The sequence below is a fragment of the Dermochelys coriacea genome, chromosome 5, assembly GCF_009764565.3.
Source record: "Dermochelys coriacea isolate rDerCor1 chromosome 5, rDerCor1.pri.v4, whole genome shotgun sequence".
NCBI classification, from domain to species: Eukaryota; Metazoa; Chordata; order Testudines; family Dermochelyidae; genus Dermochelys; species Dermochelys coriacea.
The window spans coordinates 17,145,991-17,171,038 of NC_050072.1; the positions used below are offsets into that span (position 1 = coordinate 17,145,991).

Sequence of the window (25,048 nt, forward strand, 5' to 3'; positions counted from 1 at the left end):
AGTCTCTAAGGTGCCACAAGTACTCTTTTTGATGTAAGTACAGAAACTCATTCAGGTCTTCCATTGGCGATTCATAAAAGATGTTTGCTGACAGCACTGAAATATATGTACCGATGGCACTTTAGATCACTTTAAAAACACTAAATTAATCCTCAACACTGCTGTGAGGCAAGTATTAGATCTATTATGCAGATGAGGAAAACGAGACCAGAGGTTCAAATGGACAAGGCATCTGTGCCAGGGTTTGAACTCTGGAACTTCTGGCTCTGAGTTCCCGGGTACAGGATTCATTTTTTGTGCCTCAAATGATTTCCAGGCCAGCAGATTTTTGAAAGGTTGATTCTCGTTGGTATCTGCAGTGTTCAAAATTGAATGTGTTTATTAAAATTTAGAACAAAACTATCCTTCTCCCCTTCTACCTCCCACCAGAGGAACAGAAGTAACACACTGATGTCGGACACACCATGAGATCGGACGCGATTCTATGTTGCAGCTGGGCACATTTGTGGCACCTAAATGACATGACCAACTCTAACATGGCTTAAAATTTGCATGACATTAAAACAAACTTCTACAGAATTTAGCAAAAAGAAAAGGAGTACCCGTGGCACCTTAGAGACTAACAAATTTATTAGAGCATAAGCTTTCGTGAGCTACAGCTCACTTCATCGGATGCATTTGTTAGTCTCTAAGGTGCCACAAGTACTCCTTTTCTTTTTGCGAATACAGACTAACACGGCTGCTACTCTGAAACCTTTAAAATCTGACACTCCCTTAGTGTTTACAATTTTAATATTTAACACCAAAATCTGAAAGTAAAATGGATTTGATTTTCTATTGCCCAAGCTGAACTGAAACAAGTAGATTAAAAGAAGTGTTCAGTTTTACTAACTATTTTATTACATCGGTAAACAAAAACTATGGGATTTTTAAAACTGTCAAACAAGGACTTGCCAATGAATTAAAGCTTCATAGAAATTGTTTAACCTTTACTTAAACAGAAGCTAAAATTCTGAACTTTAGTCACTGATCAGAAGTGTTTCGGATGCAGGGAAAATGAAGTGTAATACAATAAATATAAGAAAATCAAAATTAGTCTTTTAAGCCAATTCCTGCCTTGTGCTGGTTAAGAAACAGATTTTATTGGAAAATCAGATGTGTATTTTGATATTATAAAAACATGTCTAATTGTGGCAACTTCTCAAAGCCTGAAAGGTAAATTATTCCCTTGCCATGTGACACACTAAAAGAGAACAAAGGGTGAATTCAAGTTTTATTTGTCCTTTTCAGGATTCTATCAAGAAAAAACGTCAAGGAGAAAAGAGGAATCCTTAATCCCAATCTGACTGTGGACAGCAACATCTTCTGGGTGTTCCACCGCAGCAGGCCAACTGCACAAGAGGCTTGAGCATCTCTAGAGATGCGGAGGAATACGGATGTCAAGGTAGGTGATGATTAGAGTGGCAGGCTGTCTCTAAAATAATCAGGGCCCAGCCTGTTTAGAGGCTTGAAGATAAATAGCATGATTTTTATTCAATACACTTGTTATTGCTGCTGGCAGAGAGCAATCACTTCAACAATATTTACTGGATATTGATTACTATAAGAGCTACATCATCATTTCGTAAGAGCTTGGACTGAAGTACATCATGGTGCTCAAACCACCAAGTGCTGCAGGTTCCAGTCCCTTCAAATGGAGAGGTCAACAGAGAACTCCTTTTCTTTACAGGGACATTTGTCTCCATTCTTCCCTTTTAATCCTAATGCAGCAAATTCATACCCTGAGCAGCAGCATCCTGCACCAGAGGCATCAGACTCTTACACAGTGGTAGAAATCTCTTTACTGCACACTGTTAGATTATACATATCTTTAAAACACATACACGCCTTCTAGTTCTGGACAGTTTCTGAAGGCAATTTGAGGCCAAGTTCTGTACTCTTATTCGTGTTAAGTTATAGCTCACTGAAATTCAGAGGAAGAGTAGCCCAGCGGTTAGAGCAGCAGCCTGGGTTTCAAGTGACCTGGATCCAACAACTCTCTCTGCCTCAGGATTCCTGTGCGACTCTGAGCAAATAGTTTAATTGCTCTGTGCCTCAGTTCCCCATGTGTCAAATCAGGATCATAGCACTTCCCTACATCTCGGGGTGTTGAGAGGATAAATGCATTAAAGTTTAAGATGCTCAGATACTACTGTAATGGGAGCTATAAACTAAAATGGATCAGAACTGGGCAGCTTGCAGAGCAAGTTATGGATCAAAATGAGGGTGAGCAACAGAATCTGACCCTTAGTAAGTAGAACGTATACCATGCTTAAGACCTCAATGCATCTGTGTTCACATTTAATTTAACACCAAATGCAATGCACCTGATATTGTTTACAATTTTCAATTAAATGGGAAAGGCAAAAAAAAATTATACCTGCAACTTGAAATCAGAGGAACTGATGCTGCTGAAATAATGAAAGTAAAACACTACTTCAAACAAATACGTGATAATTCTCTTCTGCTGCTGCGTGTGTGAGTATATCTAAGTAGGCAAATACATTTATCTTAGATGTGCTTGGAACAGAAAATTTCTAAGTTATTTTGACTATGCTTTCAGATATTAATAGTCCTACATCTAACTTTTCTGAAATTTGGTCAGTCATTGCTACTTTTTAAAGATTGTGTAAAATTAAAAACTATTCACTTGCAAAGCACTTAAGCAATAAAACCCCCCAAGCTTAAAGGAGTGAAAGGGAGCTAAATCAGATGATAGTTTCACAGAAGTGGTTTGAAATGAGAACCATGAAGACAGCAAGATCAGAAAACATTCAAGTTAATGGAAACAAGTCTTTATTAAGTAACTTTTAATATCAGAAAAATAAAACTCTTATAATTCTCTTTACAGCAAATATATAATATCAGTGCTTTGGCCATCATAAGTTAAAGGCCCTTTATCATAAAATATATGGTTTTTAAACTTTACTCAAATTGAATTTATAATCCCTATGACCTCCCTACATATACATAACAAAAAGAGTGTAGTAAAATTAGCAAATACTAAACTATATTGATAGTTTGTCATTGTTAATTTGTGGTTTATAGAAATGGTACACGCACCTAATATCTGTCGATTCCTTGGCTTATTAGTTGCAGTGTACAATGCAATAAAATACAAAATACATGCTTGGTGAACATTTGTTCATATCTACAAGACTGCAGCTAAAGATTAGGTTTCAATACTGACATTTAACTATTCTACAAGCAATTAGCATTAAAGTTATGCATTACATAATATGCCATCAAGGCAAATCTTATACTGAAAAAATCGTAAAATAAAAACCATTATTTGTAAACTTTTATACGAAATGTAACTCTTCAAGTGGAAATAAAAAATAAAATTTCTGTATATTTACTAGTTCAATACATAGAATTTGTTTTGCTATACTGAGGAAAAAAGCTTTTGTGTGTCTTGGGAAAAGAACACTTAAAAAAATAATAGAAATTCTACTACAACGCCACTTTGTGTGTGTGTGTGTGTGGGGGGGGGGGTTGTTTTTTCAGATGCCAGCACAGATTTTGGAACATACTGAGGATGAAGATGCTAGAGACATCCACAGGTTGAAATGTAAGCAGCACATTTAAAAGACATTTTTTGTTGTGCTTGGAAACTGTTTTGAAATGACGTAAATGATTGAAGGGCCATGGTCACAGCTGCTTTCAGGAATTATACAAGAGCACATACACGCCTCCCCCTTTTCCCTTTACATTACTAAAATAAAATTTTTATTTTATTTATTTATATATAATGTGCAAGACAAGTATGGATTGAACATAAAAATGCTTCACATTTTGAACTATATAATCTCTAAAATGTAATTTAAGAACACCTTGATCAGACTAATAAATGGAATGTTAGCATCCTCACTATTAGCCAAAGTATGTGCACCCCAAAGCTCTTATTGAAATGGGATCAAGCCACAGCCAGGCTACTCCACATTCCATTAAGAAAAGCAGTGGGTAGGAATTCACAATGAAGGAGACCAAATTGTTCCTGATCTTCTGAACATACCATTGTTCACAAACTGGGTGAGATGAAGGTCAATTTGGCAGTTTCCCCCCCGCCCCGCCCCCAATTAACAGTGATCTATTTAAAACTGCCAACAACCTTACCCATTCCCCCCAAAAAATCAAACTGTGCATTAAAAAGTTATTTGCAATACTGAAGAATTAGGCGTAAGTTGTTGTAAAATAAAACTAAACAAAACCCAAAATCTATTTCAAAACTGGCAGTGTAAAGAAGGCAGCATTGGAAGTGTTTTTCAATACATCAGTAATGCCATGAACCCTCCAGAGCAGATTAATTCTCTGTTTAGGCTATGGGGTTCATTGTCTCCAGAACATAGACATTACCAACACTAATACAGAAACCTGTAAAATTCATTTGTTTTCTTGGTTGTGAAATTGATCTAAAGTTTCCCCCCTACTGTTCCTTAGCCTTATACCAGATGTATCTCTGATAAACGTGCCATCTGTTTAAACCAAACTGGACAAAGACCATTAGATTTAGTGTTACCATAGCAGCCTTTTAGAAAGTATAAGTTTACTAACAACTTTAGCCTAATCCCAAGAAAACCCAATAACAGTCAGAATTAATTAGGAAGTTTACTGGGGGGAGTACCATTACACCCATGCCTTTAAGAGTTTAAAAAGTCCATATATAATATCTATATATATTTAAGAGTGAATTTGGATTGCCTGAGTAACAGCTGTCTGGCAAACTGGACATGATGGCATTTCTTTTTCACAGATCTTGTTGGCACATTCCATACAGAAGAGATTGTGGCCACAAGGAACTAGGGCAGCAATAACTTCATTCTCAAAGCATATCACACAGTCATGCTTTCGTCTAGACTCGGGTGGTGAACTGGATGTGGAACCGCCATTGGAAGAGGAGTAGCTGTTGGTACCATTAGAAAAAGCAGGGATGTATATTGGAAGGCCAACCTGGTTGCATGTACTGGGTGGGTCACTTCTCACTCTCCTAGCAAGCGGATGTTCCAAAGTTTCAGGAAATGTAGGTGACAGACGAGGAGTGGATGGCTGACTTCCTCGACGCTGAGTCTTCATGTTACCAGCAGGGTCGCTACCAAAGCCAGATAGCGGGTTTACTGGTTCAAAAGGGGCCCAGATGGTTTGGGAAGGCGTTGGTAAGGAGTCATATGCAGGAGAGTCAACTGCAAGATCTTCTGTGCCCACTGAAGGCAATGTTTCTCCAAACCAAAAGTTTCCTGTGCTGAATGGACTTGTTGGGCTGAAGTCAGCCAATCTATTGCTTCCAAAATAGGAATCAGTGGAGCCACTTCCTAAGGAGCTGGAGCTGTCATTTCTATAATTAGAAATCATTCTGGTGCGGCTAGGAGGGACAGGATTGGAAGTAAGCCAAGCAGATCCAAGAGTGCCTCCTTCAAAGCTCACATCTGTACCATTGTAATGGAAATCATTTTCTTCATTCAGCTCTATGTAGTTTCCAGTGCGCATGGCAATATGCATCTCTATTTCTTCACGTGCACGGTCTACATTTTCAGGCATCCCTGTAACCTCAAAGACTGGCTCCTTGTCTCTGCTGGGAGTAACTATGTACGTGTGTGTCTGCTGCTGAATTCTTTTGATTGTAGCTCCTTTGGGTCCAACCACCAGTCCAACTACACGGTAAGGCACCCTCACTTGGACTGTAGTCTGACCTGGCAGGTTGGGAGTACATGGCAACCCACCCAGAGCAGGACCATTTTTGTTGCGTGATGCTCTGATCATGGAGAAGTGTTCAGCTGCTGAGAGAATTTCCCTTTTGGCCATGGCTACATCCTCTTTTCGTCCAGTGACGACAAAAATGGGTTCTTCTCCTCGAACAGGGGTCTTAATGTAAGTATTTGTCTTGGCTCTTAATGCTTTTATTTTGCAACCTGTTTAGAGGAAAGAAACATACATTTAGTAAAGAGGGATTTTAGAAAGCCACAAGAAAACAGTCTCCTGTTTTAAACTGCTTGCAAGCTTCAAGGGTGAAACCTGAAGCCATCTGTTCTTCTCACAAGTCATGTCAGTGAAAGCAGCAAAAACTTCTCTCTCAATTATGTCCATGCTGATCTGTGGTGACCACAAGGGTGAGACTAACACATTGTGCAGTAACATTACTCAATTGATTTTTCTTAATCAGTTTAAAAAGTGTTTTTACATTATGCCTTAATACTACAATCTATTCTGAAGGCAACTCTTCCTAGTGCTTGGTCTATTCAATGAAGCGTTGTTATTTCTGTGCGGCTTTTTTTTTTTTTTTTTTTAAAAAAAGCTAAACAAAAAAACCACATTATTAAAGACCGCACCTTTCCAAGGTTTCCCAGAGAGAAAAGTGAAATTAAACTCACTGAGATATCAGTTGTAAGTGATGCAACTGAAGTTTTCATATCCTTTAGCATGGTGTTTACCGCACCATCATGAATTTTATGGAATGTCAGTTCTACTGACAAAAGCAATCTTCTAATAGGTGTCAACGTTTAAGATAAAAAGAAATTCAGTTGCTTAGGTGCATGCTAAGGGTTTACCTGTGACAAGGTGGGGGGGGGAAAGAGGAGTAGAAATTTTGCTATAACTGTTCAATTCAGCTCAACTCTTTTCAGCCCACTCTACAGCAGTTACTTTGTGATGAATCTTCAACATTAGCACTGGTAGACCTCCATGAGTTGTAGTAACAGTGGAAACACCAGGCAAAGTGCTGGCAGCCTTTCAATGCAGCGACAATTAGGCCTACGTATCTGTAGCCATATCTACACTCTTGTTCCATGAGTTGTTTTATATACAATTTATTACATACACACATATACACATATACACACACACTTTGGATAAATGCCCTCACATTACAGAGCAAATGTGAGGTATACATGGCTCCACCACCACCACGTGGCACTTAAATTTCCACAGTGACTGTAAATGTAACTAGAATTCTGTGCGTTTCTGGCTTTGTGGGGTATACTTCCTCAATCATGTCAAGATGCATGCTGAACACCTGCACAATTAAACTAAACCCTCGAAAAAACAAACAAACAAGGCACACCAGCATGCATTAACATGTTCCACTGACTTCCCTTGCCCCTCCCCATCAGAAGTGTTCAGTATAGAGAAGTCAAACATTGACAGGAGTTGGGGAACAGACAATGCACACATGTACTATAAGCTATAGGTACTTTAATCAACATCCTCAAAAACGTAACATTTACTAAGTGTCATCGTTACCAATGAGCACTGGTATAATTTATGCTTTACTCTTGACTCATTTCATAATCGGAGACTTCCCTCCCAGCCTGTTGAGTAAAAGTCTGCCAGTTTTCTCCTCATACATAATTTGGTATAATCTTTGTACATTAGGTGCTTGCTGGGATTTTCAGGCTGTATTTACATAATTAATGCTGAAGGAGTAGAAATGAATAGTTAAAGAAGCTTTACACTTGTATAATTCAAAGTCTGAGGACAAAATGGCAGGCAGGTCTCTTCCTAAAATACCTGAGGATTTTTAGCATGTTGTGCACACAAACGATAAGAACTCCTGCTGCACATCACCAGGACCCAAAAGTAGCCAACAGACTCTGTCAGTGATCTCCAAAAGTTATTTAGGACACAAGATATGCCTACATTGCAGCTGGGAGCAGGCCTCCTAGCCCAGGCAGACAGAGACTCGAGCTAGCAGAGCTTGAGTTAGGGTGATAAAAAAATAGCAGTGTGGACACTGCTACTCAGGCTGCAGCTCCGACTCGCTAGGCTTGAAAGCCCAAGCCACAAACACTGTTAGTTTCAGACTAATACAAATCTGTCTACCTGGGTTGGGAAGCTTGCTTCCAGCTGCAGTGTAAACATACCCAAAGGGGGCCAACTTTAACATTAGCCGCTTAACAACCATGGGGGGGAAGGGGAGAGAAACACAATTCAAAGGGCACTCCGGCAAGGGAATATCAATTTAAACTCCCCAAACATTTGTGTCTCAAAACATTACCTACTACGGTTTCAAGTAACACTTCTGATGATTAGAATTGTGTGCGCGCATGTGCGTGTGATGGGGGGCAGGGAATCATCTCCTCTTGGGGCTCCTCTGCTGATCCTTTTGAGGAGTTCAGAAGCTCAGAGGAGGTCAGGCCAGCTGGCTTGGGCTTGTGGGCCTTGGGCCAGAAAAATTGGTGTGCAGATGTTTGGGCTCAAGGGTGGAGGGTCCCAGAGCTCAGGCTCCAGCCCAAGCCAGAACATCGACCTAGCAGTTTTTAGCCCCAAATCCCGAGCCAGCTGCTCATGCCCCAAAGCTTTTAGCCCCACATAGAGGTACCCTAAGAAGCCCTACATTGCAATGCTGCTGTCAAGGCCAGAAAGCAGGCAGGTGAGAAGAAGAAACAGGTACAAATGGTGTGGGTGGCACAGCGCCTGTGCCCGACTGCTCTCCTTCGCTGACCAGGCCTCTTCGTGTCAGCAGGAAGCCAGGAAACCTCATAAAAGGCTCTTTAAAAACACAAAGCCTTTTCTATCAAATATTCCAGGCTATGCTATGTACAAGGATGCTTGCAGAAAGGGAAATTTTTAACTAATTTAGTGTAAAAAAAAAAAAGTCATCCCAAAAAGTGACAATGTGTCCCTTTCATTTACTCTGTAAAGAAAGATTTTATGCAAGTGATTTGGGAGTAGAGTCTTCCAATATTCAAATCCACCTAGCAGGACAATTGCCACACCAGCAATTGAGTGGGAGGACTAAGAAAAAGTCAGATGGCACAAGCATTATGGGAGATTGTAGGAATCAGCTTTTAGAGAAAGATTCAGTTTCTCTGCTAACAACATTAAAAGTACAACATAGCTCCTAATTTAGGTAATTTCCTCTTCTCCCTGTACATCCTAGATTGTATTGTGGGCTTCCTACTCTGAATAAGTGCCCAGTCTGCCCTTGGTTTCTGATGCCACCACAAACACGAAGTTGACAAAGCAACATGAAATTTGCCTCTGGGGATAAACTAGCTCACTGTGAGCCCAATATGCTGCTGCTAAGCTAATCAATGCAGTCAAGTCTTGTTTATCTGAATGCCCCCAAACTGAAGTCCTATCCTCCTCACGTGCACCAACTATTCCCCCCCCCACGCAAAAATTACTTTAATTTCCTTCGTTCCACTTGGATAACTGATACAATGTCCTTATTTCAGAGAAGGTATGAAATATGAACATTTAAAGAACTACTCTAAAGTGTTATGGCTATCTGGCACAAAAAGTGTGATTTAAAATGGCATTTTTGAGCCTATTGAATACTAGTTTCCATAGTGCTTCACCAATCTGAATAAGTTACACATTCTAAACAAGTTTCCCTGGTAGCTAGTCTTCTGTCTCCAACACCCAATCCCTGCAACCTGCAGAGACTTGTCATGTCAGCTGAAAACTCATAAAAACAGTGCTTTTAATAAACTTCAGTCCCAGTACAATTCATATTGATAAGACTGTTTCACAACATGTCAGCATTCAGAATGGTGCACTAACCAAGAGGAGCATGGCTTTCTTTTAAGATATGACTCATCAGCCTAGAAAAAGCAAAGCCGCAGATCTGTCTCGGACATTTAAAAATTGGCTTCACAAGAAAGTCGTTTCCACCGAATCCAAGGTATACTCTCAAACTTTATCTGAACGATAGAAAGAACTGCCACTGAAGGAAATCATTAGGGCCCTACCAAATTCATAGTCCATTTTGGTCAATTTCACAGTCATAGGATTTTAAATAAATCAATTTTATGATTTCATGGTGGTGTAATGGGGGAGGGGGTCCTGACCCAAAAGAGGGTCATGGGGTTGCAACGTTACTGTAGAAGGGTCTTGGGATTGTCACCCTCACTTCTGCACTGCTGCTGGCAGGGGCACTGCCTTCAGAGCTGGTACCATACATAAATACCTACCTCAGGAGGTCATCTAGTCCAACCCCCTGCTCAAAGCAGGACCAACCCCAACTAAATCATCCCAGCCAGGGCTTTGTCAAGCTGGGCCTTAAAAACCTCTAAGGATGGAGGTTCCACAACCTCTCTAGGTAACCCATTCCAGTGCTTCATCACCCCCATAGTGAACCAACCTCTAAAGCCAGTGCCACCACCAGCAGCAGCACAGAAGTGAGGTTCACAGAGTATGGGTGGGGCGGGTTACCATATGTCCAATTTTTTTTCCCCAGAAGCCTCCCACCTGAATCAGAAGCTGTCCCAGCCAGCAGCCACAGAGCTTCTTGCAGCCAGGTGAAGTTAGAACATAAGAACGGCCATACTGGGTCAGACCAAAGATCCATCTAGCCCAATATCCTGTCTTCTGACAGCATCCAATGTCAGGTGCCCCAGAGGGAATGAACAGAATAGGCAATCAAGTGATCCATCCCATTGCCCGTTCACAGCTTCTGCCAAACAAAGGCTAGGGACTCTACCCCTGCCCATCCTTTGGTCCATTGATGGACCTATCCTCCATGAATTTATCTAGTTCCAGGTTCCCAGAGGTGGGTCTCACCTGGTTCCTTGAATGGCCCCTGTAGGGGAAGAGGAAGTCCCGTCTTTCCCTAGCTGAGGCCAGGACCCCCCAACCTTGTCCTTCCCCTACTATTACCAGATTTCATGGGAGAGATCAGATTTCATGGTCTGTAATGTGTTCATGTCTGAATTTGGTAGGGCCCTAATCATCATGTATAACACCAGAGACCTATGAATGCATCAATCAATACCAACTCAGTTTAGTTTGCTAGGAAAGCTGGAAGACACCAATAATAGAGTATCGTAAAAGGCAATCATGTCATAACTAGGTCACTAAACCTCATTATATAGTTCTATTAGAACGATTTTTCTATTTGTTTTTACTTGGCTGTTCTGGTTCCCTACCCTCCTCTATTAATCACTGCAGAGGCGATGATGCAAAGCATTTCCTTTTACAGCATACTGCATCTGGACATGATGCCTTCAGTCTGACATGGAATCATTAAGCTATTAAGAGTCATATGGCTACTGTACAAGTCAAGAGATTTCTCAGCCTGTTAAATCAGGAACAAAAACGCATGCATATGAAGAAAAGGCCCCTCCCCGCGTCTCCTAATTCTTGATTTGAATAGATATTCTGATGCAAGACAATGTAGAATAGCCCAGTAACAAATGTAAACAGACATGAACAGTGAAGTCTGACAGCCAAGGAGTACTGTATTCTTTTAGACTGAGGCCTTAATTAGATTAACTTAATTGAATCACCAGGGCCATGAAAAATTTCTCATCCTGAGCACTGTAGTAAGGTTGACCTTACCCGTGTTGTAGACACAGCAAGGTAGATGGAAGAATTCTTCCATTGATCTAGCGTCCACCACTAACTATATGGACCAAAAAACCACTTATATTTACACTGCAGTGTAAATATATCTGTAACTTGAGTAGCTCTGCTGATTTGAAAATGGGCCTACAACTGTACTTAACTTTACCACTGAGTAAGGCACAATAAAACTAAGTGTAGACTGGCATAGCTGTTGGCAAGGGGTGAGGGTTTGTTTTTTTTGGGTGGGGGGTTTAAATTGACAATTATACCACTAAAAGCCTCTTGCAGATGCGATTATATCAGATAAGGGGGTTTTATACTGGTATAGTTTATTTTGCTTTGCTGAACATGAATAAAGTTATACCAGTACAGAAACGCCTCACTTAACATTGTCCCGGTTAGCGTTGTTACATTGCTGATCTATTAGGGAACAAGCTCGTTTAAAGTTGCACAATGGTCCCTTATAGTCGTTTTGCAGCTGCCTGCTTTGTCCACGGCTTGGAGGATTCTCTGGAAGAGCAGCCCCTCCTTGTGGGGATTAGAACTGAGGGGGCCAGCAGTCCCCTTCCCTATCAGCTACCTTACAGGGAATGTAGGGGATGTGGCTTGGCAGCTGCCCAGCACCAGTTCAGGTGGCCCTCTCCCTTACTGTCTCTGCCCTGCCTTTTGCCTTGGAGCTACCCCCGGAGCTTCCTGCTTGCTGAGAGAGGGGGAGAGAGGGGTGCTGATATCAGGATGTCTCCCTGCTCTTGCCTCCCCCCCGCCCCCATACTCCCTCTCCACAAAGTGGAGGAGGGGGACAGGGCTCCGGGACAGAAAGGAGGGTGCTTGCTGGAAGCTGTTGCTTCTTGTCTGTTCTGCTTAAAAGGGCAACATACGTGAAGTGGGGTCAGCATACTTAAAGGGGCAAGGCATATGTCTCTCTCTCTCTCACACACCCACCCCCCAGCACTTTGGAAAGTCAGCACCTGTGCATGTTCTGTCAGGAGGAGGGAGTGGTGCACCCCAGCTGGATAGTGTGGGCTCCTTATCATGTTCAGTTTTTGCAGGGAAGTGTTTGCAGCTACTACCCTGCATCTATTGCGTTTCCTCCCTCAGTCCATGCTGCCTTGTAGAGTGTGAGGCTACATTAACATCAGCGTGTTAACCCTTGAGGGCCTAGCTGAGTGCTAGTTCATCATTTAGCAGCAAGGCATTCCCTGGGAAATATTCCACCCTCTTACTCCATCACCTCAACCAAGCTTCACAATCATTCACTGCTGTGTACAATATTAAACTGTTTGTTTAAAATTGTTTAAAAAACTTATACTATATATGTATATAATGTCTTTTGTCTGGCGAAAAAAGTTTCCCTGGAACCTACCCCCCTTCCCCAACTTACATTAATTCTTATGGGGAAATTCGATTTGCTTAACATTGTTTTGCATAAAGTTGCATTAAGTGAGGAGTTACTGTATAAGACCTTTTATATATGTGTAATTAAAGGCTTGTCTAAATGGCAGGATAATGCACATTACAAGTGTATGATTTCTCAAGTGGACAAACATGCTGTACATTAATTGGTCCATGTAGACCTGCTGGTGTGCACTAAATGTTCTGTAGTGCACTTTAACACAGTGCTGTTACATTATGTTAAACTGTGCTAGAAAACTTTTAGTGTGCACTAGCATGGTCAACACGTCGATGCACTTTAAAATCACACCCCAGTATGTGCATTGCTATAAAGCATAGACAAGTGCTAAGATTTGCTCCCCTCCTTTATGCAGTCATATTTAACAAGCGTAGACAACACCCAAGTCTTTGAAGGACTGGGGTCTTAACTATTTGCTGGTTGGTTTGTGCTGATCATATACAAAAAAAGGATGTTAAGCTTCAAGTTCTAAAGTTGATATTCCAAGGAAAATGAGCACACTTGGTTTGGCTCATATTTCTCAAACCTTCTTCCCATTTTTCTTAAAAGACAGACTTGTCTGACAAGAAATTTTATAAGCTGTAAATATTATAGTTCCCCAAGAAAAGCTATTTCCTCCTTTAGAGCACTTCTCTCTCAAGTAAGCGCATGTTTAGGCTCAAATAAATATCTGAAGGACAAAATAGGTCTTTGGCAACATAAACGTTCTTAAAGCCTAAAAACAGATTTGGCATGTGTCTTAGTTTATCAGCTAGGGCTGGGTGGCTCTTACAAATCATGAGTTTAAGGAAAAATTATATATAATGTGTCAGAAACATGGCTAACCCGAATGGCTTCAAGCAAGGTAGCAAACTGCATTAGACAAATATTAATCATACGAGTGCTGATGGCATGCTCACCCTTATACAATACACAGGGGCACTGGAGGGGTAATATTCTAGCACAATATTGCCCAGGAAAAAGGCCTTAGAGAGCCGCCTGATCTAGTTAGTTTTTCCATGTTTTGTAAATATATGTACATTTTAAACACAAAAAAAAAATATAACCCAGGGCATTTAGGATGATGGTTCAGTTCATAAAGGGGAGGGAAGAGGATCTGTGATAAATAAGCCTGTCAGAATTACACTAAGAATGTCCTTATTTACCCCATGCAATCAATTATTAAATCTTTTTAAAAGGGCAAGAATTTTACAGTGATCGCTCCTTCCAAGATGTTCTGTGTTTCTACCAAGTTCTTCCACTGTAGATAGGGCAACTCCAGATTCAGAACTGATGTATGTACCTAGCAATTTTACTGAGCTTTTTATTTGTTCAAACCTGAATCTCAAAATATGGGTGTGCAGTGGAGATGTCTCAACTGTACTATAACTAGAGTGATGCCTATGAGGAGCATAGGACAGCCAAACAAATGTTAAAAGATATACTAAGGTTCAACTTTTGGCTTCAAGTATTTCACACACACACACACACACACACACACACACACACACACACACACACACCTAGTTGAGGAGAAAACACTGATGTTCCTAAATGTAAGAGCGGAAATGGTAACATTAACGCTCTATACCAGCGGTAACCAAACTATGGGGTGTGCCCCCCCATCCTGTAAGCAGGTGCAAAGGAACATTGGGGGGGTGCACGTCAGGGCCCAGGCCAGCGCCACTGGGGGGCAGGGAGGGAGCACCATCTAGCCCAGTTCTGACCTCTGCTTTGCCCCCAGCCCCAGCTCATTCCCTCTCCGCCTCCAGCTCCACCTCTAGCCCCAGCTCCACCCCCAGCCCAAGCTCCTCTGCTGAGCCAATTGTGTAGCAATGGAGAGAGGACGTGGACACATTCAATTACTGGTAAGGAGGAGCAGGGCAGGAAAAGTTTGGGCACCACTGCCCTATGTAGTTCTAACCTTTTGTTAATAGGCAATAATAATAATGTCCTTATAGACTTTGACACCATAAACCAGATGAGACAAACTGCAAAAATAACAAGTTTCATGCGCCAAGCTTTGGAAGGGAAAACCTCAAAACTACTTGACAAAAACCCTCTAGAAAAGCAACGACTACTGGAGCCCCTTCTCGTACAGTCCAACACTGAGGCCTATAGTATAATAATACAGTAAAAAATGAGATGACTTAGCTATGTTGCTCACAGCTGTGAAAAATGATGTGCCCTCAGTGCTGTAATTGGGTCAACCTAAACACTGGCGTAGACATAAGTTGACCTAGCTACAGCCTATTGCAGTAGTTCTCAAATTTGTGTACTGGTGACCCCTTTCACATAGCAAGCTGCTGAGTGCAATCCCCCCCTTATAAATTAAAAAAAAAAATTATATATTTAACCCCATTATAAATGCTGGAGGCAAAGCGGGGTTTGGGGGTGGAGGCTGACAGGTTGCAACCTCCCATGTAAACCTCATGACCCCCTGAGGGATCTTGACCCCCAGTTTGAGAACCCCTGGCCTATTGAAAAGATGGATTAACTTCTGACGGAAAAACAGCTTCCTTCAATGTAGGAAGTGTCTACACCAGTGGTCTGCAACCTTTTTATGCACAAGATCACTTTTTGAAAGTAAGGGCAACTCAGGATCTTCTCCTTCCCCGAGGCCCCACCCTGCTCACTCCATCCCGTCCCCCCTCTGTCGCTCTCTTTCTCCTCTACCCTCACTCACTTTCGCCAGGCTGGGTCAGTGGTTGGCGCTTTGGGCTGAGGGGTTTGCACTGTGGAAGGGGGTTCCTGGCTGAGCCAGGGGGTTGGGGTGCATGAGGGGATGAGGGGTGCAAGCTCTGGGAGGGGGTTTGGGTACAGAAGGGGGCTCTGGGCTGGGACAGAATGTTGGGGTGCAGGCTCAGGGAGGAGCTTGGAATACAGGAGGGAGCATGGGGTACAAGCTCCGGGAGGGGTCTCAGGGCTGGGGCAGTGGTTCGGGGTGCAGGCTCCGGGAAGGGTTTGGGGTCCCACCAAGCTGCACTTACCTCAGGCGGCTCCTGGTTGGCAGCGTAACAGGGCTAAGGCAGGATCTGGGCCCCACGCTGCTCCCGGAAGGGGCCAACGAGCCCCGGGGCGGGGGGGGGGGGGGGAAGCACGCTTACAGCTCCACATGCTGCCCCTCTGCAGGCACTGCCTCTGCAGCTCCCATTGGCCAGAGTTACCCATGGGAGCTGCATGGGCAGTGCTTGCAGGCAGGAGCAGCTCACAGAGACCCCTGCCCCCATCCCCAGGGGGCGTGATGGCCACTTCCGGGAGCGGTGTGGGGGCGGCGTAGGCAGGGAGCCTGCCTTAGCAGCAGACCCTCTGCACCACCAGACTTTTAGCAGTCGGAGATCGCGATTGACTAGGAGAGTCTCCACGATCGACCAGTTAATTGCGATTGACCGGCTGGTGACCACTGGTCTACACTATAGCACTGCAGTGCCATTGTTATGCTGCTCTAGCGTAGACACACCCATAAACATTAAGGAAGGAACCTCAGTCCCAATCTCCCTCAATTATTTCCTTCCACTAAAACTGAATCCTCCAAAGTGATTCTTCAGAAGTGGGAATCGGGCATGGATCTGCAGAGGCAATATAGGCCAAGAACACCTACTGTTAAGTAATCCTCCTCCCCTTCCAAATGGTCTCAGAACATCCCCAATGTTGGGTGGTTAACAAGCAGTCACTACCCAGGAGTGTGGCCATACTGGGCCAGACTAATGGTCCATCTCGCCCAACAGTGGCCAATGCCAGCTGCTTCAAAGGGAATGAACAGAACAGGGCAATCATCAAGTGATCCATCCCCTCTCATCCAATCCCAGCATCCGGCAGTCAGAGGCTTAGGGAAACCCAGAACATGGGTTGCATCCCTGCCCATCCTGGCTAATAGCCATTGATGGACCTATCCTCCGTGAAATTATCCAATTCTTTTCAGAACCCAGTTATACTTTTGGCCTTCACAACATCCTCTAGCAAGGAGTTCCACGGGTTGACCGTGCAGTGTGTGAAGAAGTACTTTTGTAGGTTTGTTTTAAACCTGATACCTATTAATTTAATTGGGTTACCCCTGGTTCTTGTGTTATGTGAAGGGGTAAAAAAAAAAAAAAAAAAAAAAAAAAAAAAACAAAAAAACCACTTCTTTATTCACTTTCTCCAGACCGTTCATGGACCACCCCCACCCCACCCGCAACGGAAGATCTGTTGGAAGTCTGAAAATACTAGGACTGTTCAGTTTTATAATCTCTTTTCATACAGAAGATGTCCCATACCCCTAATCATTCTTGTTGCCCTTCTTGTAGCTTTCCCAATTTTAATACATCTTTTCTGAGATGAGGCGACCAGAAATGCAAACAGTATTCAAGGTGTGGGTGTATCATGGTTTTATATAGCATCTTTATGATATTTTCTGTCCGTCTATCCCCCTTTCCTATTGGCTCCCAATATTGTCATCTTTTTTGACTGATGCTGCACATTGAGTGGATGTTTTCAGAAAACTATCCATGGTGATTCAAAGATCTTTCTTGGGTGGTAATAACTAATTTAGAAGCTATCACTGTATTTGTATAGTTGGTATTTTTTCAAGTGTTCATTACTTCGCATTTATCAACAATTAATTTCATTCATTTCATTTTGTTGCCCAGTGACCTAGTTGTATGAAAGCGCTTTGTAATGCCTCAGTTTGCTTTGACTTTAACTTTCTTGAGTAATTTTGTATCCTCTGCAATCTTTGCCACCCCCATTTACACCTCTTACTAGATCACTGATGAATATGCTGAATAGCATTGGTCTCACTACAGATCCCTAGGGGACCCTGTTATTTACCTCTCTCCATTCTGAGAACTGAACATTTATTCCTACCCATTGTTTCCTGTCTTTTAACCAGCTACTGATCCATGAGAGGATCGCCCCTCTTATCCCATTACTGCTTACTTTGCTTAAAAAGACTTTGGTGAAGGACCTTGTGAAAGGCTTCTGAAAATCCAAATACTCTTATTATTCAAACCCAAGTACACTGATTGACTGGATCATCCTTGTCCACATGCTTTTGACTCTCTCAAAAAATTCTAATAGATTAATGAGATACGACTTCAGCCTACAACAGTCTATGTTGACTCTTCCCCAACATATCGTGTTGCTCTGTATCTGATAATTCTGTTCTTTACTATAGTTTCAGTCAATTTGCCTGGCTCTGAAGTTAGTCCTGTAATTGCCAGGATTGCCTCTGGAGTCTTTTTAAAAATCAGTGTTACATTAGCTATCTGCCAGTCATTTGGTACAGAAGCTGATTTTAAGCAATAGGTTACATACCACGGTTTGTAGGAACTCAGATTTAAAACTGCAGACCTTCAGAACTCTTGGGTGAATACCATCTGGTCCTGGTGACTTAGTACCGTTGAATTTATCAATTTGTTCCCAAGCCTCTACTGACACCTCAATCTAGGACAGTTCCTCAGATCTGTCACCTCAAAAGAATGGCTCAGGTGTGGGAATCTCCCTCACATCATGTGCAAAGACGACCAATGCAGAAAAAGCTAAGTGAATTCTTTGCAATGGCTATGTCTTCCTGGAGTGCTCATTTAGCACTTCAATCATCCAGGGATTGTTTGGCAGGCTTCCTGCTTCTGATGTACACCTCTACCCAGATATAACACAGTCCTCGGGAACCAAAAAAATCTTACCATCTTATAGGTGAGACTGTGTTATATCGGGGTAGGGAGAGGAACCATGCCCCAGCTCACCTCCGCTCCGCCCCGCTCCCCAGAGCGCTGCTTTACTGCATTATATCCGAATTCACGTTATATCAGATCGCATTATATCAGGGTAGAGGTGTACTTCAATTTTCTACTGTTAGCTTTTGTTGCTTTTACTAGTTGCACTTCAGATTCTTTTTTGGCCTGCTTAATTATACTTTTATATTTAGGGAAAGCTTCTCACTCCAACATGGAGCGTCTTCACCAGAGATGCGCTTGCATGTGTAGACATGCCTTTACTCTGTTTAGCTTTTTTGGTCCTCTTACTCTTTTTAAATTGGGGTATACATTTGAACCTCTATTATGGCGTTTTAAAAAACGTTTCTGTGCAGCTTGCAGGCATTTCACTTGTGACTGTTCCTTTTAATTTCTGTTTCTCTAGCTTCCTCATCTTTGTGTAGTTCTCCTTTTGAAGTTAAATGCTACTATGGTGGCCTAAGTTCCCATATTGGTGCACATAACAAAATTCATTCTGCACATGGGTGGGAAAAATTAGAGGGAACACTGGTGGTGGCCTTCAGTATTTCTCCTTCATCCCCCGCTCCCCACAAAAAAGCTATGTTAAATTTAATTATGTTACAGTCGCTATTACTGAGCAGTTTAGCTATATTCACCTCTTGGACCAGATCTTGTGTGCCATGTAGACCTAAATCAAGAATTTGTCTCTCTCCTTGTAGGTTCCAGGATTATCTGCTCCAAGAAGCAGTCATTAATGTTATCTAGAAATTTTCATCTCCGCATCCCATCCTTAGGCAACATGTACCCAGTCAATAAAGGGATAGCTGAAATCTCACATTATTGAATTTTCTGTTTTTATAGCCTCTTTAATCTCCCTGAGCATTTCACAATCACCACCAAACAACCTGGTCAAGTGGTTGGCAGTATATTCCTACTGCTATACTATTATTCATGCATGGAATTTCTATCCATAGAGATTGTACAGTAGTTTGAGTCAAAATTTTTACTATATTTGATTCTGTGCTTTCTTTCACATATATAGTGTGACTCCATTGCTCCTTCCCCCCATACCCTGCACAACCTACTCTGTCATTCTTATATATTTTGTACCCTGGTACTACCATGTCATCCATCATTATTATCATTCCATCAAGTTTCTGTGACGCCTATATCAATATTTGCATTTAACACCAGGCACTTACTACAATTCACACATTTTAGTATTTAGACTTCTAGTATTTGTATACAAGCATTTATACAAATTTGTCAACATTAAGTTGTGAGCCTTCGTGAGATTTAATTGAATGGGACTCTTTCATTTGACTGGTTCTCCTCAATTCCTACCTGTCCTTTATCAACGTCTATCCTAAGGGATGTCTCTAACCAAGCAGTGTGCTCCTCTGCACCTGTTGGCTTTCCCTTAGTTTTAAAATAAATAAATAAAATATTCTCTACCTTTTTAATTTTACACGGCAGCAATCTGGTTCCATTTTGGCTTTGATGGAGCCCATCCCTCCTGTATAGATTCCCTCTTTCCCAAAAGGTTCTCCAGTTCCTAATAAACCTAAAACCCTCCTTCCCTACACCATCATCTCTTCCATGCATCGAGACCCTGAAGTTCTGCTTGTCTAACTGGCCATGTGTGGGGAACTGGAAGCATTTCAAAGAATGCTACTGTATGGGTCCTGGACTTTAATCTTACACAGCAGCCTAAATTTGGCCACTAGGACCACTCTCGTACCTTTCCCTATATAATTCGTATCTGCATGTACCAGAAACACTGGTTCTTCCTCAAACCTGCACATAAGTCTGTCTAGAGATCTTGAGAGATCTGCAACTTAAGGTTATATCTAAACTAATGCTTTTGTTGGCAAAACTTTTGTTGGTCGGGGTATAAAAAAACAAACCACCCTGACCAACAAAAGCGCCCGTGTGGACAGCACTATATCGGTGGGAGAGCGTTTCCCACCAACATAGTTACCGCTGCTCATTGGGGGTGGTTTAATTATGCCAGTGGGAGAGCTCTCTCCTGCCCACCGGTATAGAGCGGCTACACATGAGACCTTACAGCGGCACAGCTAGAGCGGTACAGTTGTGCTTCTGTAAGGTCTGTATTGTAGACATAGCTTAAGTCTCCATTTTTAAAATTTCTTTTTGGAGTGAGGGAAAAAAAAGAACGAGAACCTCTTCCTCCTTCCCCTCCCACCAGACTACTGAGGTTCTTCTATACTAAATATTTCCCATTTAAAGAAACAGCTACTGTGATAGTTTGGTGGATGTATCTATGTCAACTGAAATTCCATTTTTGCTCTGTGAAAGCCATGTTGTATCACAACTTCCATTTTCAATGTAACTTTATGGTGGCTGTGAGCATTCCTTGTGCAGCAGGAACTTCCTACCCAATGTGTCTAGGAAACTGTTACAGCAATCAAGGGCCATCAACCTTGAATGGCTCTACCTCGGTGGAACAGTGAGCATGGCAGCAGGGCCACGGACGCTGAAGAACTCTGCCCCAAATCTGAGGGGGTTGCAACATGGAAATTCCCCAAGCAGCAGCACAGAAAGGAGTCAGAGACAGGAGTGTTCTCTATGCAAAGCAGGCCATTTCACTGCCAGAAGGCCACAGACTGGGCAAGAAGGCTGGAAGAGTCGCATGGTTTAAAGGACTCACAGAGGAAGTAAGGTTACAAAGGACTGAATTCAGGAGTGGTGTTATTTTGCCATACTCTTAAAGAGTAAAGAATTTGTATGTATATTAAATTCTTTTGCCAAGTGGTTTCTTGCTTTACTCTCCTGCCACGCTGTGCTGGGGTGTTACCAGAAAACCAGAGCTCCTACAGCCAAGGTGGATTCTGGAGGGGAACATGTCTAAGCAGCTGAGGGAGAGGGGAGTCAGGATGGCGGATGCATTTGTTCCAGGATCTAGGCTGCTGGACTTTGGGTCTCATTGCCATAGAAGGGCATCAGACAGGGAGTGTCCTTGAGACACCCCGAGGCAGAAAAGTGGTCACCTCCAAGTCCCAGAAGACTCAGAAGCACACAGAGAGCAGGCTTGGAACTGGTTGTAAGCAGCTACTTTTAAAGAATTTTTTAAGTAAGAATAAGCAGCACGGAGTGAACTGTGATTATAGTAGCACCTACAGACCTCAAAAATTGGGGCTTCCATTGTACCCTTAGGGACTGTACAATCGCATAATGAAGTTACTGAAAAATCTCAATTTAATCAGGCAAGACAAAAGGCAGGAAGGGAGAGAGGCAGAGAGGTGAAGTGACTTCCTCAAGTTCACAGCAGTTTGTGTCAGAGCTGAGAACAGATCCCAGGTTGTCTCCTGTGTCCCAGACAGCGACATCTTTCTGTACCAGGCTGCCCCTTGATTGGACTGCATTATCAGCCTCTAAATTCTAAACCTCAATGATCCATGGCAATTGCACTTCATTCCATATGGATCAGACGATGCCCAAAAGAAAAGGGAAAAACAGACGAACTCTCAGGCCTCCTCTCACATGTGACGCTTTAAAGATGGTGCAGACGTTGACAAATTTGAAGGATCACGTCTGCCTATCTTGTTTTCCTTTATGCTATCATCTACACTGTTGATTGCTAGTAGGTAGTGATTTAAGACTATGACGCTGCAGACAAATGGCCAGTCCTTTTAACTTTGTCAGCTTCACACCATCATCCATGTCGGCAGTCTCTTTCATAACTTTCCTCTGAATGTTTGAGCTCACAGCCGTGGCTCACGCAGCCCCAACTGGCAGTGCTCTTCTAGATGGTTCTAAACTTGTTGCAATGGGGGTATTCGCGACTCATGGAAGCAGTTCTTGAGTAATTTATTTTCAAAATGTGCGATGTCAAGGTAAACAGATGGATCCCTTTGCCACCAAGGGTGACGTGAAATTAGGTTCAGCCTATTTTTGAGAGAGGTGGCTACAGAAACAGGAGATGCCTCCTCTTACTTCTAGTTGCAAATACAATAGTACCACAAAGTAGAGCCCTGTGGGGGATTATTTTTTAATCCCGCTTCCATCCTGCCCTGCAATATCCACTCCCACTTGTTCCCACATTGTTTCTTGAATTTTTATCCTGCTCCCACTATCATAGCAGCGGGTTCTGCGGGACCCCAGTCCCAACTCAGGGCTACACCATAAAGGCAAGCAACACTAGAGAAAAGTAAGTTATTGAATGGTACAAAAGTGTAAGTGGAGCTCTTCCAAGTGGGAGAAAGACAGACAATGTATGGGTCTCGTGTGTTAAAGTTAAAATAACTTGATAAAGATGACATTCTGGTCCCTCCGCTCATTAAGTTACCACTGCAATCAAAATTAAGTGTTTAATTACACTGCATTATCTGGAGTCTTTTTACTTACCTGTGGAACAGTTCTATATTGACTCATTCTTTATATAGCTATTTACAACACTTTCGTTATAAATTTAGTCATGCTTAGTTGTTTCCTTTTTATAACACATCAATGTCCGCTCTTTTGGACTTTGGCTTTATATTTGACTACTTTCAGTACGAGCCAAAAATGCATGCGGCCAAAGGATTTTATTCAAGATTTTAGACTGTAAGCTCTTTGGGACAGGACTTTTCTTTATGTGCATATAGTACCTACTGCCAGGAGTGCTGGCCTTAGTTGGGGCCTACAAATAAATAAGGGATCTATAGTGCTCAACTCCCGACTGGTTTTGATGACAACTGAAAGCACTCATTTTTTTGTAGTATGAGGAATCCTTCAACTCTTAAAATGGACTTATGAAGGGTCCTTGCAAAACATCCAAGTAAAAAATTTGGGGGGTGGGGGGGGGCGGACAATGGAGAAATCACTCAAATTAAATGCGATTTACTATGGTAACTGGGGTTCTTAAAGAATTTTGCTTCTGTGGGTTCACAGTGGTGGGATATGGCCCCAACTCCACTCCCGTCAAACCTGTGGTGTCTGCACAAGTGCCCTCTCATAGCACTGAGCAGCTGGGGTAAGCTTATGTAATGGCTGTGTTGTCCCAACCACTCTTGCAAGACTAAAGAATACAGAAGACGTGATAGGACTAGATAGAGGCAACACTCTGAGAGCCACTAGTTACGAGTAATGGATTCTTTGAAGGAGCCTCTATTTTCCCGATAGCAATTCAGGAAGGTGTGCCGACAAGTTCTAGTTTACACAAAGATAGTAGAACTGCTCTCTGAAAGTGGGCTCTAGGTGCCCAAGTCAGGAGAATAATGCTGTGTAAGTCTGTGTACAAAACAGGTAATAGCCCAGCAGACTGCTATGATAGACATGTTATGAGGTGGGCATTCAATACTGCCTTGCCCTAGAAGTGTAAATTCGAATGTCATGAAGTAGACACCCAAGCCCAAAGCATAGTCTAGTCCTATACAGGCAGTGACTGAATGAAGTGTAAAGAAAACTGCTATGCCCTTTACACACACACACACACACACACACTCTTGTGGATTTCCTCACTGACTTAGTCAAATAAAAACTCAAAAACCTTTTGACATCTGGGGCATCCTTCATGTGAGAATGAAATTTTGGAAACTCCACAAGATTAATGGTCTGATTCAGGTAATATGTCATAAAGTAAGGATGGTCATTGAGGCACTAGCCTGGGACTATGAGTTGAACTTGGTCTCCTCAGCTCTGCCACAGACTGTGTGACCTTGAACAAGACATTTAACCTGTGCTTCAGTTCATCAGTAAAATGGGGGTAATAGTACCTGCCCACCTCAAAGGAGTGCTGTGAGAAGAACAAGTGCCTAAACAGAATTCAAACACCTCACCTGGGATAAATCGGGGATGAGGAAAATCTGCAACTCATTCTTCTCAGATGTAAGTGAAAATGAAAATGGAGGTAGAATGATAAATATTCACCTACCAGGTAAATACCTGAACTAGCACCCATCAACCTTGTCAGAACCAGCGTGGGTCCCATTGTATAACAGATTCTTTGACCAATGGGAAGACTAGACCTCTACAGTCATCCCACCACCAAAGATGCCTGAAAACAGAGCTGTCCACCGGCAGACGATATGCTGAAGTGATAGATACCCTTGTGGTAAGACTACAAAAGGCTGAGACTTTCAAATCCACTAAGTTGTCCATAATACAGGATATGGCGGTAGAATGTATATACGGGCTATTTAGAAAAAGCCTTTTCCATTTCTAAGTGTAAAAACTTCAATTAAGATTATTTTCTAGACTGCAGCAGAATTTTCTGCACTTTTATAAGATGTCAGGTCAAAAGTAATTAAATGTCCCATGATTCAAACAGCAAGACAATTCCAGACTGGGATGGAAGGCAAGACAGCCGGTCTGAAGATAATGGTAAGTAATACTGGGGCTCCACAAAAATATCTGTGTAATAATTACATTTGGTCCATGTTGCAACAACCAGTATAACTCAGACTCAGTCCATCTTTATGACCAGTGGTGGAATAAAGAGACAGACAGACAGAGAGACAGACAATCAACTAAGGACATGCACTGAGGCTCACCACAAAGAGGGCTACGGATGCATGGCCCTATTTCTTGAACAGTAGGCCCATCTGTTTAATCCATCAACTGTGATGTTCCTGAAGCCTATGAACTGCTACTGTGTTCTCTTTGCCTTCCAGATTGAGAAATACAGGATGTCAGCAATCCC

The 25,048-nt window shown here is 42.4% G+C and overlaps 1 protein-coding gene across 1 annotated transcript in view; it reads right to left on the minus strand.

Annotated features, from left to right (window-relative positions):
* Positions 1–2,818: 2,818 nt before the first annotated feature.
* MEX3C (mex-3 RNA binding family member C) overlaps positions 2,819–25,048 on the minus strand; it is a 30,605-nt gene continuing 8,375 nt past the window's right edge. Inside the window, exon 2 of the mRNA XM_038403107.2 lies at positions 2,819–5,945. Within this exon, the coding sequence (XP_038259035.1) occupies positions 4,720–5,945 (1,226 nt within the window). The 3' untranslated portion in view covers positions 2,819–4,719. The remainder of the gene's footprint in view (positions 5,946–25,048) is intronic.